Source organism: Falco rusticolus, chromosome 3 (assembly GCF_015220075.1).
Source record: "Falco rusticolus isolate bFalRus1 chromosome 3, bFalRus1.pri, whole genome shotgun sequence".
Classification (NCBI taxonomy): Eukaryota; Metazoa; Chordata; class Aves; order Falconiformes; family Falconidae; genus Falco; species Falco rusticolus.
This window is the reverse complement of record NC_051189.1, coordinates 1,144,163-1,164,093: the sequence shown is the minus strand read 5'-3', so window position 1 is coordinate 1,164,093 and position 19,931 is coordinate 1,144,163. Positions and strand designations below refer to the sequence as shown.

The window sequence follows — 19,931 nt, the reverse complement described above, 5'->3', positions numbered from 1 at the left end:
ATAAGTTGAAAAGGAGGGGAGCAATCAATTATGGGGGCTTGGTTTGGTATGCATCAGGTTTGGGTTTTTTTTTCCAGTGGAAATTAATGTTTATATCAATTTTCATTATGTTCAATGCTAACTACGGATGCCTGACATTAAGTTTTTTTGTCACTGCTCAGAAAGTAAAGAACACCTAGCTAAATAATCTCAAATAGATCACATCTCAAAATATGCTCATTTTTGCCTGTATTGTCTGTAAAGCTTTGAGGGACAGAGTCTGATCTTTGGAAATCCAGTAGAAGGAGTCTCTTTACTCCTGCTTCTGATAGAGATTGAGGAGTGCACATGGAACATATTCTTTTATTCTGAGGGAATGGCAGTATGCCCCGAAATGTAAGCAGTAAAAGATTTAAGGAAAACATATGCAGACTTTTAAATACAGACCAAACAGTATCTTTTCCCCAGCCCTATTTGTGGAACTGATTAAACAGCTTGACTGAAGTTTTCAAGGGATGTGCTATGAGGCAGAAACAGGAAAATTAAAATTTCATTGTCAAACGATACAGGTTTTTTAAAGGCTGAAGTATTTGGATGCAGTATCTCATAACAGCAGACATCAAGCACCATGAGTAACCCTCAGAATCATTAGTCCTGGCATGTTATTTAAGCAGAGCTGTGGTGTAAGTACTGACATCCTCTGGAAGTGTATCCATCATTTTATGCGCATGAATTTAAGAACAGAAACTAAAATAATTAAAGTAGTGATTACAGAGTTTAATGTTCTGTTTACACTTTTATGTTATAGACAATGCATGTTTTGATATGATATTTTTAATGAGCATTTTTTGTTCTTGCTTTTAGGAGCCACAAAAATTGTTCCCGTTGAGGCTGCTCCGCAAGAAAGTGAACCCACAGCTCCAGAGGCAACAGTTCAAGACCCATCACAACGAAGAGGTTATCAAGAATATGCCATTCAGCAAACCCCATATGAACAGGCAATGAAATCAAGCAGGTGATTTTGAAGTACTTGTATTTGTGTTCATGCAAAATATGAATGAAATGCTTCCCTGTCCATTTTCACGAAACTGAAATATTTTCTGAGCCCTTCAAATAAAGGAACAGCTGAAAATAATCTGTGCATAACTTGTAGAATTTAAAAAGCCTGTGGAGAATACCGTTTTAAAATAAAGTGAATGTTTCTGTCCGTTATGAATATCTAGGGAAATTTTGACAAATTATGTCACCAACTTTCAATATTGTAATATATAACTGGTTTTGGGTTTTTTTAGGTTGGGGCCAACTCAACTGAAGATTTTTACCTGTGAATACTGTAACAAGGTGTTCAAATTTAAACACTCCCTCCAAGCACATTTGAGGATTCATACAAATGAAAAACCTTACAAGTGTTCGTATTGCAGTTATGCCAGTGCAATCAAAGCCAACCTCAATGTTCACATGCGGAAACATACAGGGGAGAAGTTCAGCTGTGATTATTGTACGTTCACTTGCCTCAGCAAAGGCCATCTCAAAGTCCACATTGAAAGAGTTCATAAAAAGATTAAGCAGCATTGTCGCTTCTGCAAAAAAAAATACTCTGATGTTAAAAATTTGATCAAGCATATCAAGGAAACACATGACCTTCAAGATAAAAAGGTGAAAGATGTTTTTGATGAGCTTCGCTTGATGACACGAGAGGGCAAAAGACAACTTCTTTATGACTGCCATATTTGTGAACGCAAATTCAAAAATGAACTTGACCGAGACCGTCACATGCTTGTTCATGGTGATGAAAGACCCTTTGCTTGTGAGCTCTGTGGTCACGGAGCCACTAAATACCAAGCCCTTGAGCTTCATGTTCGAAAGCACCCATTTGTGTATGTGTGTTCTGTGTGCCTGAAGAAATTTGTTAGTTCTGTAAGACTCCGTGCTCACATCAAAGATGTGCACGCAGATTTGCAGGAGACTTCTGTTTTTAACAGCTCTATCAATCAGAGTTTCTGCCTGCTTGAACCGGGAGGTGATATCCAGCCAGAAGCCCTTGGTGAACAGCTAGCACAAAGTGCAGATGAATTGACTGTCAGGAGTACTGATGCTATTAACACACCGCAACCATCTGCTTGTAAAGGTGAAACAACAGCTGCAGATATAAACCATAATGGTCAACATAATGGTGACTTAAAAATTGATACAGTTCTTGCCTTAGAATTTGAAAATTCTTTGGTCAAGAATGTAACAGAGACGCTGTGTCAAACAACAGATATAGCAGTCCCAAACATTCAATCCTGTGTCGCGTCAGATTGCTTTCTGCTGAAGAATGATACTTGTCCTGATGAGTTAAAAGTTCCTCCTGGAAATGAAGAGGAAGTTGATCACTGCAGTTCTGTAAATGAGCAGGGTGAAGAAATTCAGCTTTTGCTGTCTGAAGACAGAAGTTTAAATTTGAGTCACAACAATGCAATGACTGAGAACCTTTCAGTCTCTGAAGAGAGAAATCGGTCTGTTCCTTCTAGTGAATCAGAAACAAGCGATCCACCAGTTCAAAATTCTGTAGAAACCACAAACTCCTTGCCAGCCCCAGAGGCTGATGCAGCCATCAGCCAACAGGCAGCCTCTTCTCACACAGTTACACCGGACAGTGGGAGCGGAGCTGTTGCCTTTATGCAGATCTTGGAGAGTTTGCAGAAGAGACAAATGAACACAGAGTTGTGTGAGAGGATAAGGAAGGTTTATGGAGACTTAGAATGTGAATATTGTGGTAAGGAGCAGTAGAATTACGTTCTTCTATTGTTTTGTTGGGCTTTTTTTTAACTGTTAGGTAGTGGGACATTTTTTCTTGCTCATCTGCTTTATAGTGTTCAATATATTTGTGTATCTTTGTAGAAGTATTAATTTTGTGGTTCAGTATGGATTCTGGGGTCCAGCAAGATTTATTCTTTGCTGTATAGTGTGAAATGACTCAAATCTTCTCAAAAGACCACATGCAGAGTATAGCAAAGCAATGTTTTGCTAGGTTCAATTTTCTATTGATATGAAATATGATAGAATTAGATTATTTCTGTCCACATGCCTCTCCTCACCTCATAATTTTCACTGGGGTCAAGCACAGCAAATTGAGGTATGCAATCAGCATTTATCAGTCCATGCTTTAATGCTTAAGCCCTATTATCAGATCAGTATAAAATTCAGAGTCTTTTTCATATAATATGGGAGGATGTATGATGACTTACATTCTGTACAAAATGTATGTATGTACTGGTGTATTTTTGTGACTTGATTTGGACCAGTTTTTTTGAGATGAAAATTGTCATTATGTAGTATCAGGTAAAGACCATTCTGATTGTAATTGGGTTTTTGGATTTATCAAAATGGGAATAATGCACCATTTGCATTTATTCTATTGTAATTTTTTGTGTTTACATAACTGGAAAGGAAATAATTTGGGATTTATCTTGTAGTCTTCATTGCTGAGAAGGGAAAGGAAGCAAAGTTTTAAAGAAAAGTTTGAAACACCATAGCATTGTACATTAGATGAATTTCTATGTACTTTTTGGTGCTATTAGGTCAGAAAGGCTTTTAGGAATGAGTAACACGAAAGGAAGTAAGAAAATTGATTTTGATAGACTTTTAGTATACAGTTGCGTTCAGATTCTTTGTATAGAACAGATTTAAAGGACTTTTTCCTTGGGAAAAAGATCATTGATAGGTATTAAAGCTGCCTTTGTTAAGCTGTTTCAGGACATACGACACAGTCTTTTTAGACAAAAGTGGTTTTTGTAAACATATTTTCAGTAATGAAGGGTCTTTAGGACAGGTTTTTATTAAAGACAAAAGGGACAGGATTCAAACAATGTGTTTTGCCCTGAAAGAAAATTGGGTATGTAATGGAATTTTCACTAACAGTTGTTTAGAAATTACTTTCTTCATGTCTGATTTTATTTTCAGGCAAGTTGTTTTGGTACCAAGTGCATTATGACATGCATGTTCGTACGCATACTCGAGAACATTTATATTACTGCTCTCAGTGCAATTATTCTTCCATCACCAAAAACTGCCTTAAGCGTCACGTCATTCAGAAACACAGTAATATTTTGCTGAAATGTCCCACAGAACACTGTGACTACTCTACTCCAGATAAATACAAGCTCCAGGCACATCTTAAAGTTCACACAGAACTGGTAAGTAACAAACAAAATGGTATGTTTGTCCAAATTCAGTGTCATCATAGTTTTTGGAATTGTGTAGCAATATTTGAAGATGTAGGTAAGAGTTCTTTCCGAGCACTCTCTGCATACTTCTGTGCAGGGAGTACAAGAGTTACAGCAATTAGGTATTTGGTCCCTTTCGTAGTAGTTTCCATTTCCTTTATCCATTTTCTCCCTTAGGTTTTCCCTGTACTGTCAGACTCTTTGGGTTTTGAGAGAGAGAAATGAAGTCTGGTACTTTTGTTACTTCACTTCATTCCATGGACCCGAATTCCCTTCCTTCATAAATAGATGGCTGTGGTGATATGTAAATTATGTTCCTCAATTACTATAAACAGAAGTTTGAAGTTTTTGAAAAGGATTACTTTTTTTTTTGTTTTTCCTAATAGCTCCAACTAGTTGCAGCCCCTGTGTTTGCACATCTGTCATGTTCTGTTCTGGTTAAAAAGCTGAAGACATCATGTTTTAAAGACTCCTGTCTTACTCATTGAGCCTTCCAGCTCTGAGTGCCGTTGTGTTAAAACCAGGCCTGGTCTATCCTTTCAACCTGCCCTGTTACATGTTTTCTTTGAGACTCTGCAAGGGGCTGCGTGGCTGACTGGAAGCCCTCTTTGGGCAAGGTCCTGCTTTGTGATCTTGCTCTGATCCAATGTTACCACATGAATAACCTTTTGAGGAAAATGTTTTTTGCATCAACCCTGCTTGCATTTGTTTCAAAAGTATGGTTTTGAAAATCTGTTATGGTATTCGGAATGAGAAATATTTTAAAAACTAAGGAATGAGATTTTAATTCTTGTTAAGATGCTCTTTTAGAAATGAAATTATTTACATGCTTTTCTTGGAAGATTAAGAAAAAAACATTTTCTTTCCATCAGTGTTGCCTGGCTTTTTCTTGGTTTTGTTTTTTTTTGTTCTGTTGTTTTGCTTGAGTGGTCCAAATAGGTTAAGCTATTCTCAGAAAAGGTCTGCATACCATGGACTTCTTTTCCTACTGCGTGGCAGGATCCTTTCTGCTTGCAAGGTGTAGTTGATCTGGAACATTCTAGACTTGTGTATACCCAGAGGGGTTATAATGTGCGTACACTCACACAGTGTACGAACACAGATAAGTTCCTTCTTGTTCCAAACTGACCTCTAGAAAAGGGTGTTTGACAAGTGCCTGCTCTCCCAGCATAATGATTTTAGTCTAGTTTTGACGAGTCTCCTGAAGACATCTGGAGTGCTTAGATGGAACACATTACCTCATATGATTTTATATGAAGGTACCGGTAGGGAATACAGTACAGGTTATGTTTTCTTAACATGTTTGACAAGCATGCTATTTGTAATTAAACTTTCTTGACTGATAATGCCAGAAAACTGGTATGAATGACATCCTTGCAATTTGGGTTTTTAATTATTTATGCAGTAAAATACTTCAAAAGGTGATTTACCTTTCTCCTGAATTTATTTTTATTCTTAGTCCAGCAGAGGAGAAAATACCAGTTGTTTAATTGCAACACTCACTCTTCTGTCCTTTTAAGAACAAGGAAATACACAGATGTGCCTCTCCATTCTGTACACAGCACTTGAGATGGAGGCACGGACTCCTGAATCTGACCAGAAGACCCTTTATTAGTCCAAAACCCACGCTTATATATCCTCATTTGTTGTTCACAACGCAACGTACTAAAATATCATTGGTTAATCAATACTGTTCACACACTTCTTGGCTACATATAATTGGTTAATTACTAAGCTACAAACACACTGAACTTGTTGCATTTTTTTTCTCTCTTCTTTCTTATCTCTGTGAGTTTCATGTTCTCAGCCAGCTGCCGGCGTGGCATCGCGCATCCACTCCGGCCTTGCTTCATATCCCATTTTTCTTCCAGGCGTTCAGCCAACCTTATCTTACTTTCTTTCTTCTTTAGCCTTCAAGGTCCTTCACAGGCATCGTGGCCTCCTGCACTTGCTATAAAGCTCTCTACAAACACTATGGTTTTAGCTGGCATTGTCTTGTAAATAAATCTTACGCAGCCTTGATAGAACACACCATGTATGACAAATTCCTGCTCATCACCTGAGAAAGCAACATCACAACTCACTTAGAGTATTGTGATAAATATCATTGTTACACTTCCTTTTAATAGCAAAATGTGATTTTTGAGTTAGGGGTTTATGTTAATTTTCCCCCAGATGTGGACAATTTCCATGTAGCTACTTAAAAAAGCTGTTACCATACAGTGCCTAGTGGTTTCAGGTCGTCTTCTGTATGCTTTTTGCGAATATTTGCAACAGCTGAAGTAACTTTAAAGGTGTTTGGAACAGAAGAGAACACTTACCTCCTACTCCTCTTAAGTACTCGTCTTTTGTAATTGCAGGACAGCTTTAAAAAAAAAAACAAACAAAACAGAGCCAGTGACACAAAAGGGAATGCTTTTCCCCCCTTTTGTCCCCCAATTCTGTAGATATTTTGAACAGAATCTGAATTTGTTATGAAATGTGCAGAAAGCTCACAATAGACGTTCTTTTAGACTGCTTTTGAATTTATTATGTTCATGATGTTCATCTGATGGCAAAAATCTGAGTAAATGATGTCTGAGGCTACTAAAGAAAAAAAAAAAGGCTAAAATTAGATACCCTATATCCTTACATAAGTACTGCTTTTCAAGTGTGATGTATGTTCAACAGCTCCCACCAACAGGATCATTTTCATGGTACTAAACCGAACCGAGAAAATGCATTTCATAATTAAAAACACTGTGACAGCGAGATCTTTCAGAGGTATGCTTGCTGGTGCTTACTTTCAAATATATTTGAGTATTTGAATGGCTTGAAAAATTAATGTGTTAGAATTTACTCAGTAACTAATCTTGGCAGTTCTCATATTGGCCTTTGTGCCCACTGCTTGATCTATTTACTTAATGCATACCTCACTGGACAGGAGCACTCATTCCAAAATATAGTACTTTAACAAACTGTGCACAATTACATGTGGGAAGCAACTTTAATGTTGATTTCAGTTTGCAAAATCAGTTCTTAATAAATATTAAAATTAAAGCTTTCCTGGAGATAGGTGATATTAAAATCTCAGTTCAGTTCCTTGTATGGATGCTTATCTTTTGGTACTTTGTTGCTGGCTGCTTTTCAGCTGGATCCCTGTATTATTTGGTGAACAGGATACATGATGGTTATTAAAAAGCAGTTTACTGTTCGTCCTTGTTGCTCAGTGTATGGCCACCGATCATACTTTCTATGTACCATCCAAGTCTTGTGCGGAATTTGGGATTCTCTGTTCCCTGGGGGATGATGATGGGGAATGCGTATGTGCTGCTTCTTGCCTCTGTGTTTGCTACACACTGTTACAGGGAAGATTTCTACTTCTGAAGTCTGGGAATTGAGGCTCAGCTTGATTCAAAACCAGCATTTTCATAGAATCATAGAACGGTTTGGGTTGGAAGGGACCTTAAAGATCATCTCATTCCAACCCCTCTTCCATGGGCAGGGACACCTTCCATTAGCCCAGGTTGCTCCCAGCCCCGTCCAGCCTGGCCTTGAACATTCCAAAATTTTGTGTATATTCTCCAATTTTCAGTACCTGTCTTTTACCTTTAAGGTTTGTGTAGTGGTTTTTGATGATTCTTGGCATTTATGGATCTCTTTAGAAGTTTAAACCACCACACATGTGAATCACATAAATGACATACTATCTAGGAAAGGCATGGGCTGTTTATAATGACTTTTGAATAATTTAGTTATGAATGAGCTAGTGGTAACGTCAGGGACTGTTTGTGGAACTGGACAATGTTGATGTAGGTACCAGTGTTTGTTTACAACCTCCACTGGGTTTTACAGTACTCGGTATGCTAAACAGATAAACATCATGGAGAGGTTTGTCTCTGAAATTATTTTAAATCTATATATGTAATTGATACTGCAAGATAAGCACCTCTGTAAAACTGGAGTTCAGACCCAGAACCATCACTTGCTAACTGGTGCCGATGTCTGCTTTCACGTACATTTCAGGATAGAAACTATTCTTGTCTTTGGAAGGATGCTTAGAAATTTCATAATGCTGCTGACCTTTCAGGTAATAGCCTAGTTATCGCTTTCAGTAGGAAGTGAGATACTTGAGCTCTGATTGCTTATTTCCCCTTCCTGAGGAGTGCTAATTTTCAGGCCATCTCTGGTCTGGCGGTGGTACCTTTGCCTCTGGAGCAGTGCCACTACATAGTAGAGAATGCAAGGTACTGGAAAGGAATTAACCAAAAAATCGATGATCTAATGGTCAGGCACTCAGCTGGAAAATGCCTTTTTGTTCTTGGCCCTTGCTTCTCTAATGAATGTCAGCTAGCCATTCATTTTTACTAGTGCTTATTTCACGAAAAAATGCTTAAGTAATGCTGTATGCAGGTGCTTGTCATTTTGTGAGCTGTGATTTCTGCTGCTTGCCAGGCTTTGTAAAAGTCTGTCTAACCATTTGCAAATTTTCCTGTAGCCTCCTTCACATGTGTGCACAGCCGCCTCCTGGGTATATCAGATCCTTTTAGCTAAGTTGCATTTTAATAGGACATCAGCTTAATTTGGGAATCTTTCTTGAAAATTTTGATTTGAGCATCATTTCTGGACATCTTCACTCATTGGATATGTAACTCAAGGGCCTAATTCTCTTCCCATAGGCATTAGAAATGAAATTTAATTAATTTAATTAATTTATTGATCTGAGCAGATGCAGGAGCACGCTTTGTTTCTCTGTTCCTCTATGAACTTATACAATCAAATGTTGCGTTAATTGAGTTATGGGAACTTTTGCTGGAAATGCTCTCAGAGTACCAATATTTAAGAGAGCTTAGTTTTCTGCTCATAAAATCATGTCACTACTACTAAAAGGAGTGGAATAGATTGTTGATTTCTAGAACATATTTGTCTAATTCTCTAAACACTTTTTATTATGGCTATGGTCTTAATTGTACACTGTCAATGAAATTGATAACAAAGCAGTCAGGAGTTCACACAGTCTCTTTTGAAATTAGTGGCAAAATTGCTGTATAGATCATACAATACATGATCCTATGTACTCATGTATTTTCAAATGAGAAGATGCTTGTGTCATAGAGTGTCTCTTTACTGATGAGTGCAGTAGAATAGCTGCTGTTTCTGATGTTTTGCAGTTGAGGTCATAGTATATTTGATTCATTAAGTAAACTTCATGGAATTCTGTTGGTATAAATGCTACATATACAGAGGCTTTTCATTTTTCTTTTCATGACTGTGTACTAACATATACTAGTACACCTGCCCCTTGAATTTTCTTGAAACAGAGGAAAAAAGTTCTCTTCAGAGAGCTATAAATTGGTATATGCGATATAACTGATGCTTTCTTAGCATGATGAGTTTCAATTAATTTATAAATAATTTTAATTAATTTGTATAGAAAGACTTTGTGGTTCCTATGTCAGTGATGTTATTTTATAATGAAACATAGCATAAACAAGAAAATTCTGTGGTACCATTAGACTAATTTTTTTCACTAAGGGTAAGAATATTTATGAACCTAATTAATTCCTGATTCATGGAACATGAACAGTACTTTCAGTCACGGAGCTAACTTTCAGAAGTATTTTAAGTTTCTTATATTTTCTCAAATTGGCTAACGGGGATTTAGCAAGTCTCAGGAAGTGTGGAAGGGACTGTGCTGATTGGACTGTGCAGCTGGTGTCTAACAAAGGTAAATCCAGCTCCCTTGATACTTCACTTCTCTTTGTGTCCTTAAAAAAAAAAAACAAACACCAAAACACCTCAAAGGCATTTAAAAGGCAGGCACTCTGATAAGGCATAGGATAATAACTTTTATTCTAACCAGAGGAAAGCTTGCATGCTGAGAATGTGATGAAGGTATTACTATATCCTCAGCCTGAGTCCTTGAAAGTGCTTCTGTCATCACCCATGGCAAGGGCACTCTGAAGAGCTGGAGCTCTAGTGGGAGAGACCTCTGGGGCTTTGTGTTGTGACCTAGGTGCTATGAAATATTTTGTTTGCAGCAGAGGATTTCTTAAAACTGATTTTGAGAGTGATGGGATTACACTGAAGGACTAGCACTGTCGCACAGCTCTCAGAGCAGCAACAGAAGTACACTTAAACATTCAGAACTAATAATATAAGCTCAAAAAGTCTGTGACACTGGCCTGGAGAAACAACAGTGAAAGGTTTGGCTTCAGCTGGGTGCTTTCTGTGAGAGACGAGCTTGACAGATCCATGTTGAAGGGACTCGGTGCTCAGAAGCACGATCTGTTTGTTACACTACAAAAGATACCCCTCTGGAAGATCATTTACTGCAGAACTTGGTATAGATAACTTTCTAACTCCCTGAAGAAAGCTGTGGGATTAGTTTGTTATTGAAAAATCTTGTTACCGTTGTCATGTGGAAAGATGTGTTCTTGGTGCCCATACTTTCATGTTGCTCTATAGCTCTTGTTGCATTTACTGATGATTTTGATTTTTCCCTCAGGCACAGGCTTGTAGTCTTGGCTTCGTGAAGATTCTTAGCAAGAATGTAAAGTTGTCACAATTACAGTATTTTACTTAAAGTACTGTGTGTGGAGTGGTAGGATTATTTTTTTTTTGGCTTATTTAACTTTATGAAACAGCAAGGTGTATTTGTCTTAGTGTTCTGGACACAATGAGAAATAATACGGTGAGTATTAAAGACCAGCAATACCCAACTGTACATTAAAAGTATACTAATTCTTTATTTATTGTCTATTTTGAAACAGTTATATAGCAAGTTTGAGGAGCAGAGTGAGATCTGTCAACAAATTTCAGCCGGCCCCTCAATATCCCCTAAATGATACTGCACTTATTTTTTCTTACATGTGCCACAACATGAATGTGGTCATGCAACCCAGTCTTTGAAAAGGTGCCAACATTGCTATAGAGTTTTATTAGAATTGCTCTACTAATTTTCATTTGAGTAATGTGTTCAGGTGCAAGTCTGAAATCATCATCAGCAGGTTTAGGGATAATAGGTGATAACATTTGAGAGAACCTAATTCCACAAATTAACAGCTTTTTCTCGAGAAGATCTTGCTCACGGAGCATTGTAGACTCCTTGAATTTCTTCTTCCAAAAACCAGCTACTATTCTCTGCTGTTCCTGCTTCACTTGAGATTCTCAGGACTCAAGATGGTGACTGCCCCAACTCCATCAGAGCAAGATACTGTCCTTGCTTTACTCAGGGTGGTAATCCTTTAGAAGCTTCTACACCCAGCCCCTGGTATAAGTATTCTCACAGGAGCAAATGACCTTCTAACAGCGCAGGCAGAACTCTCCTCATGCCATTGCCATATCAATGGTGATGAAAACTTCATATCCCCTATCCTACTGTCATAAAATTATTTATTGCTACTTCTGGTTTTAACTTGTAGGTACTTCAACATAGGAATTTCTTTCTCAGAGGTAAATGAGACTGAATGCAAATACCTGCATCTTATTCCAAAACCTATTTGCCATGAAAATGCTTTAATTTTTCCTTTTCTTTTAATTGAGGTGTCCATTTATAGATGTATAACTGCAGCATACAGACAATAATAGCCTCCTTGTACATTTTTCCTCGCTATTCAGAGATGCTGGTTGGTCTCAGGTCAGAAACTGGTAAAGTCTAGGATCCTTGTTCTCCTGTTACATCCAAATTTCTCTTTCATAACAAAATTTCATACATACATACATAATAAATTTCCCTTTCATAACAAAAAAAAAAAAAAAAAAAAAGAGGGGGTCTATCTCTTTGATACAGTAATCTTCCTTTCATGCTCTTCAGGAAGTTTTCTGTCCTGAAATAGCTAGTGAAATATCTGTTCTGTAGCTTCAGCTCACCTTTTGACAGTGATCTCTTGGTAATTTGGTAGGGACACATCTCCCACCAGGTAACGTGTTATCTGGCTATCTGCCTAGTTGTCAGGACTGACTAGACTTCACTCCATCTGTTGTTTTGATAATCTCTTCATGTGTTAATCTGGTCAGTGCAGAGGTGACTAGATGATGCACGCATTTGATTGAGCATCCAGTCTGTTGTGTCAGCAGGTGCTTCTGGAAAGAAAAACTTCTTCAATTTAGATAATAAGCAGCAAAGATTGTTTTGAATAGGGTAATTTAACACTTAATGGAGAAAAATCCTACATTTTTTATGTGGAGTTTGACGTGTTTGTAAAAACATTGAAATTACAATTACACTTAAATTGTTTATAGGAAGAAGTTGAATCAAAACTCTCCAGTTCAACTTGTTTAATGGTGCTAAATGTTTTATAATATCAGTGCCACTGATAAAAGCCAGAGCAGTCTGTAAGTTGTTTTTTTTTAAAAAAAAAAAAATTAGAATAATACTTTATTGGTAATATATAAAGTGCTGGATATTTATAAAGTAGTTAGAAATGCAGACACTGAATAAGTCATGGTGTCTGTCATTGTTGACTCTTCTGCTCATTTTCAGGCCATTTTATAAATACACATATGGTGGATATCTTCAGAATAATGAGAACTGATCCTTAGGTTTCAGAAGGGTGGACTTGTGAAAGAAATGGGAAAACCCTGAATATTACTGCTTATATCAAATGTATTCTCTTCTGTTATGTGACTTGATCTTTCGCTTCTTGATTGTCTAAAGTCAGTCAAGATAATGCTTACATTTATTGTGCATATTCTCATGTGCTATAACTTGGAGCCCTTCATTTGTGAAGATTAATAATATGTTTACAATACTTTAATGTTTTTCCTGCACTTATTTCACTATAAATATCTTCATTTTTTCCTTAAAAACTGAACCTTCTATTATAACTTTGTTGAGAACCATGTATTACTGAATAATGACTGCAGTGGTTACACCACTGGACTGATAATGCAATCTCTCTCTTTCTTTCTTTCTCCCTTAAGGATAAGAAGAGTTATTCCTGTCCTGTGTGTGAGAAGTCATTTTCTGAAGATCGACTTATAAAATCTCACATCAAGACAAATCACCCTGGTAAGAAAAAATCAAGGAAAATTTCTCAGTCTGTTGGATTAAATGGCTAAAGATTTAGAGCGAGCAGTGTAATGTGATTACATTGCACAGAAAGAGCCGAGTCTATGTCTAATTTAACTGGTTTAGAGTAAGAATTGTATTGGGTCTGCAGATTTTAGAATTTAGAGTGAGAAAAGTCATTCTTCCAGCTTGTGTGTTGTGGAGTATATCAGGTAATTGCGCTAAGAAATCTATCTTCATCTGGCAGAGAACTCAATTCCAAAGGAGGACCCAAGTGAATTAAAATTAAGCATTGGGAAGTTTGGAACTAGTCATACAGACAGACATCCTGTAACAGCCCATGAGACATAAAAATCCTGTTGGCCATCCATAAAGTGACAGAAACGCAATTATTGCACGTTATTTTGTCTGTCGGTGATTGACATGAATTCAGAGGTCGCTGAGCTGCCTTTGTGCGCGCTCATTAGTGCGTGGCTGGGCTTCACCTCCAGGGCCCGCTGGGCTCGGTGGCCCGGCTCTTCGGGGAACCAGCTGTGATGTGCTGTGCCCAGGGTGAAGCCGGAGCTGACAAGCCGGGCTGGGCCCAAGCTAACCACAGTCCAACCCCGGGTCATACTGTGCATTCCAGTGCCCTGATTTATCCCTGCAAGCACAACAGGAGGTGCCTGCGGGGAGCCGGTGTGCTGTGCCTGAGCGAACAATCCTTTCCCAAATGCTCAGGTGGCCAGTGCGGGGCCTGGTCTAAGCCTGGCTGATGTGCACTCGGCAGAGCCGCGTTGCTGTGTCTGTACTTTCCTCTGGCGTTACGTGCGATAGGAAGGCCCGCTGCTGCTGTGGGTGCGGGAGGGCTGACTGCATCGGCCAGCAGACTGTAATTAACTCGTCTAGCGTGGCACTTCTCACCCGACTTAATTTGATATTAAGAAAGAAAATACTGGCCATGCTCAAACTGAGTTTGGGGAAGAAAAAATCCAATTAAAATGAGGTAACTTTTCTTGCCTTTGTCAGAAATGCAACATACCAGGTAAAGCAGTAGTTTCTTATGCTCCTACTGCCACTAGGTAGTGCTAGACCCGTGTTTTAAACAATTTCCTTCCCTTTAATTTCCGACTAGCTCCCAGTTTAGTTCTTTAGTGACCAAACCTCTTTATTTGCAGAGCACTCTACAACAGTGTGGTTGGAGGGCTTGTCATACATCAGGGGACATGTCTGATGCAGCAAATTGAGATGAGGAAAGGCTTCTGTGCTATACTGTAGTCGGGAGTTATGTCACCCAGTGAGCATAGAAATGGATTCTCAAGAGCTGTGCCTATAAAGCCTTTGTGCTGTCTCAGCCAGGGAGTATAGGAGGCCTCCCTAAATAATGTGATCTGTAAACGAGCAGCACCTTACGTACTGCATCCTTACAAGTTGCCATTGGTCTGCACTGGTCCGTTGTCTGCTGAATTGTTCCTGTGTGCTGTGTCTGGGGTCCAGGAGTGCCAGCTAACTGGAGCCCTGACGTGCTGAGTTCATGCTTTTGAAGAATACTTTGGAACAATTCGTTTGGTATCTGAATCCCTTTAAAAGTATAGTGTACATTTTTTTTTGATCCAGGAAAGTGGGTTCTTTTTAACTCTGGGTTATAATAGTGGTAAGGTTAAAAAAGAAAATCTGCACAGCCTATTATTTTGTGTCCTCATTTTTAATTCATGTAGCGCAGGCAAATAGAACTTAGAAGCAAAATACCAGATTTATTATATATATCTCCATGGTACTAAAGAAATGCTACATCTGATATGCCTATCCAGTAGTTATGCAACAACACTGTTGTAGTATATGGAGGAGAATTAATGCACAAATCTTTTTCCTGTGCATGCTGCTCTTGTAATCAGGAGGAAATCCTTTATTCGTACAACATACTTAATTACAAGCCAAATGAATGTGAGGGGTCTGATGGTATAAACGATCAAGTACCGCAGTGAAATGAGTGCAATTGTTTTTAAAAATGTAAATGGAAAAGAGTAAAGATGAGAGGAAAAATGAATACTGTTAAAAGGAATTGAATTTTAAAACCACATATCAAAAATTAATTTAAACTGAAATCCTTTCATATTTATCATTAAAATGCTATTTCTGGGGCTCCTCTCTCCTTCATTTCTTAATATCATTTAGCATGACTCCTCTCTTGTCTCTTCCATTTCATCAACTAGAAAGTATGAAATAAAACAGTACTTTTTTCCTCTTCTAGGTGTGCAGAGAATAGGAGTTGAATTCTGGTCCCATGAATATAGTGGGACAAAAATTTCTGTGGACTTTGGCAGAGCAGTATTTCAAACCAAAGAGATAAGAGAGCTTGGCTTTACTGCCAGATGACTTCGGTACTCATCAGTGAAGGGTCTCGTATTCTGGTTCCAGCTCTCAGAATTATCTACCTATTCATCCATTGTCTTGATTTAATATGATATTTGTTAATAGTCCTGAGACATGAGAGGCATCAGCTTTAATAGATGCCTACTGAGCAGACATACTAGCCTGCAGTCACGAATGAAGGATATAAGCCATAGAAGGCAGATGCAGGTTCAGACTTCTTTTCTTTTTTGGGGTCCTTTAGAACATATCTATGCTCAGTTCATGGGCTTTTATGTTTCCCTTTTGAAGTTGGATTCCTTGTTCATACGAGTTCAGGCAGGATTTTTGATTCCACTCTGGGACTTATCATCACGAGACTAGGTATAACAGTTCATATTTGGTAAAAATCTAAGTTTAGACTGTAACTTTAAAATTTTACAAGATTTTGAGCATAATAAGTCACCAGCTTTCATACTTAATGTTTAGATTGCATGAGTGCTGTATTTTCATTTGAGTCAAGTGACAGCATTTTATTACTGTGAAATGCATTGAGTAATTTGATTTATTTTTTTTAAAGCATTTGACAATGTTTTCATTATGTGTGTTTGGGACATTTTAATTTAAACTTCATTATTTTGAGCTTTTTCACTGTGACAACTAAGATATTTGATCATATGAAGGAAAAACGTAGAAAGCTGAACATGTTTAGCCTGAATAATCAAAGGCTGGGAGAGGAAGTTTAATTGCTGTCTTCAGCTACCTAGTAAGAGATTAAAAAGAAGACAGAGCCAGAATCTTCTTGGAACTGTACAGTGAAGGGACATGAGTTGAAGCAAGGAGATTCAGATTAGAAACTAGGCAACTAACTTTGACTCCTAAGGTCATCAAACACTTGAATGGGCCAAGAGAGGTGGTAGAATTGCCATCCTGTTCAGAACAGGACTGGATATGACCTGAAGCAACTTGATGTAACTTTGTGTTGAAACTCCAAAGTTGGCCCTTCTTGGTGTGGGTGACCTTAGAGGTCCCTTCCAGTCACTTTTGTTCTGTGAGTCTGTTTTTTTCCTTTAACATTTCTGATTATCAGGCATTCTCATTATTACAGCTGTGGCTGACATGAATTGTCTTCAGATCCTTGACATCTGGCAATCTGGGGTGAAATCCTGAATAAAATCTTTTGAAAATAATTGATAGAAAAAGCGCCAAATAAGTATATTGGGAAAATTCATAGTGGGAAAATTATTTCTAAGCCTGTGACACACCCAAGATTTTTTATATTTAAAATATCTTTTCTTAATCAGGCAGTGGGGACACTGAGTACACAGGTCAGGAGAGAGAGCACAGAACATCCTAGAAGCCCTAAAGGAAAAAAGGTCCTTATGTTCTTTGCTCAGGTCTTACCTGAGTGGCAGTAGGGGAAGCAGAGCTTTGAAAAAGTTGGAGTGAATCAGGATCTCGCTCTTCAATATTACTTACAAAACAAATTCCCTCATGTCCTTCTGGTTTTTATTACCTTTTACATTTCTCTCAGAGGTTTCAATGACTACTATTTCTGAGATTCTTGGCAGAAGAGTTCAGCTGAAAGGACTTATTGGAAAACGAGCTGTGAAATGTCCCTACTGTGATTTTTATTTTATGAAGAATGGATCAGACCTTCAACGTCATATTTGGGCTCATGAAGGTAAAACTCTGCTTTTAAGCTTCTGGGCATATAGTCAGTCTCATATTCCATACAAGTGTTGCTGACAAAAAAAGGAATTCAAATTTATTGCTATACCTGAATCAAAAACTTTAAGCCACAGTGAAGGTTGAATAATTAGTTTAATAGATTCTGGATCACATATGGAACTGAATACATGAATAGACAGCCTAAATGTTTTATAAAATTTATAAGTTTCTCATTGAGGTTTTTTCCAAAAGTCATTCATAAACCTTCTGTAAAGTATTCTATAATAAATAGCATAAGGAGGAGTGAATTAAATATGTGCTCAGTCTCTTAAATCAAATAATTTCCTGTATCTTCTAATGAATAACTGCTGCTCCTTTTACATTTGTCCAGAAATACTTGGTCTGGAAATCTATTAGTAAAACAATTGAAATCCAGTTGCTTTAATGTATACATATAAATTCTGTGTGTATTTTAATTAAATCGTGCGGAGCGTGGCAGCTAGCTGCCACAGACATAAGCAGTAACAAAACCCCCATAAGATAATGCTGATCATATCTGTGTCTTTTCAGGGAGGAGTTCCAGAAATACGGCAACACACAGGTTAAAACTCCCTTGAACTTAAAATCTATGCCCAGTAAAATCTTGTGTCTACCTATTCTGTCTATTTTTATGACAGGTGGAAGACCACCCGTATTCTCTTTAGTCAGTTAATGATCTATGGAGCAAATTTTCTATGATGATTGAGCATGGTTTTGGACTCTTTAGCCATCCCTCTGCCTAAAGGGGATGATGGGATTTGGTACACGCAGGCTGATATTTTGGTTCCAAAGTGTGCCCACGCAAATATGCTCGTACTGCCTATTTGTTTGAATGCTTTAACTATGAGCTTACCTGCATGTGCACTACAGCAGTGGTCCTCTGCACCAGCCTTTACTCCATTAAGGAGTTTTTAATGCAGAATCGTAGGCTTACAGCAATTACTTGTGTATTCCATAGATACAGTTTGTTTATTCTGCCAGAAGAGCTTGGGACCCGTTTCATCTAACTGGCAGGAGAAAGAGGTGAATAGAAATTTATTCCCAAATCAAAGTGTGCAATCAAGTCTGCTTAAAGTAGGCTGTAATTCCTCATGCTTGTAAATGTAGTCTTAAGGTCATGAATATCAATCTAAAACTGCCAGAGCCTCATGAAACTGTTGAACTACTCTGACAGTTCATATTTATTCAACTTTTCTTTGAAGGATTTACTTTGTTCTTGTAGACCTTCTGCTAGATGGCATACTGTGTATCTCTCTATTACATGCTTTGGACTGTTTGAGAGAAGTGAAATTGTAAGTGCTTACTGAGGTGGGGGGAAAAGTACTACTGTGTGAGCCATTAGCAAATCTGACACTAATTAACAATAAAACACAGTTTTGCACATTTAGCTTCTGCTTACATATTAACTACCTAATGAACCAGTCCTCCTTGAAACAGGTTTCTTCATTCTTTATTGCAGTAAGTAGAGAATGATAGTTATCTGAAGACTTTTAGAGGGAGATTTGGTATGTACACCAGCTCCGCATCAACTTACATAGTCTGGATTCTACTTTTAAATGAAGGATGGACACACCAAGACCAAAATGCTAGTTTTTGCTTGGTTAAACTAAGTACCTGGCTTCAATAGGGAAGTATTTAATTCTAAAAGAACCCTCCTTTCTCTTAGTAAGTTAAATGATGCTGTCAAGAGCTTGCTATCATTTATGTAGAAGCTATAGGTGAAATTTCTTAGATGTAGATATGCAAATTTTAAAATGTTGACCTTGTTATCCATGTTGCTTTCATGATCTGAAATTTCTTTCAAGCAAATGTCTGCCCTCTCATTTTAAAAGTACAGCTTGTTTGTTTCATAGTATATTTTTTTATTTTTAGGTGTCAAACCCTTCAAATGTTCTCTCTGTGAGTATGCCACTCGCAGCAAAAGTAACTTGAAAGCCCATATGAATCGTCACAGCACAGAGAAAACGCACCTTTGTGATATGTGTGGGAAAAAGTTCAAATCAAAAGGCACTTTGAAGAGCCATAAACTCCTTCACACTGCTGATGGTAAGTGCATGTTTATTAAATTCAAGTTTATTTTAGGGCTATAAATACTGGCTGTACTATAAGACCTTATTAACAAGCATTTTTCAGTTGAACACTAAGAGCTACTTAAAAATTTTGTTTATTCCCAAGAGACACTGTTGATGAAATAATTCAAAACTTCTGCAAAATGAAGTTCTGTGAAAGACAGCTGTTTCTGGACTACTTGATTTTTCTGAAATTTTACGTTGGCTTTATATCCCTTTGTATTCTTACAGAGATTTGTTATTCTCAATAGAAATTCGAAAATACAGATAGTTCCATGGTTAAAGTCCCTTACTGCTTTATTCTCTGGGAATATCGTTGGGAGTTGCTGAATTCAGTAGCCCAGTGGAGGCCAAGGCTGCTGCAGCTCTGTGTCTGCAGGGCTGGTCAGCCAGGGGCAAGCCTGAGCCTGTATTCTCTATAGGCACACACGCAGCACATGCATTTGCTCCATACTTTTAATATTTCTGTGATGATAACAGAAAGAAGCGAAATGCAAATCCAGAAAATTTTATATCATTACTTCAACAATGCTTTATTCCTCTGTGATTATCAAATGGAAGTAAATGATGTAGCAGGGTAAGTTGTACAGACCTTCATTATGACTTAGTAGCTTGATCTTTGTTACTCGTGCAACCTTGTGAAAC

General features: G+C 37.8%; 1 protein-coding gene across 3 annotated transcripts in view; it reads left to right on the top strand.

The window, feature by feature from the left end:
- ZFAT (zinc finger and AT-hook domain containing) overlaps positions 1-19,931 on the top strand; it is a 129,672-nt gene that overhangs the window by 75,704 nt on the left and 34,037 nt on the right. For all 3 annotated transcript variants that reach the window (XM_037382321.1, XM_037382320.1, XM_037382322.1), the window contains 6 exons: positions 844-994; positions 1,272-2,737; positions 3,925-4,157; positions 13,092-13,179; positions 17,042-17,191; positions 19,090-19,263. In XM_037382321.1, coding sequence (XP_037238218.1) covers positions 844-994; positions 1,272-2,737; positions 3,925-4,157; positions 13,092-13,179; positions 17,042-17,191; positions 19,090-19,263 — 2,262 coding nt within the window. The remainder of the gene's footprint in view (positions 1-843; positions 995-1,271; positions 2,738-3,924; positions 4,158-13,091; positions 13,180-17,041; positions 17,192-19,089; positions 19,264-19,931) is intronic.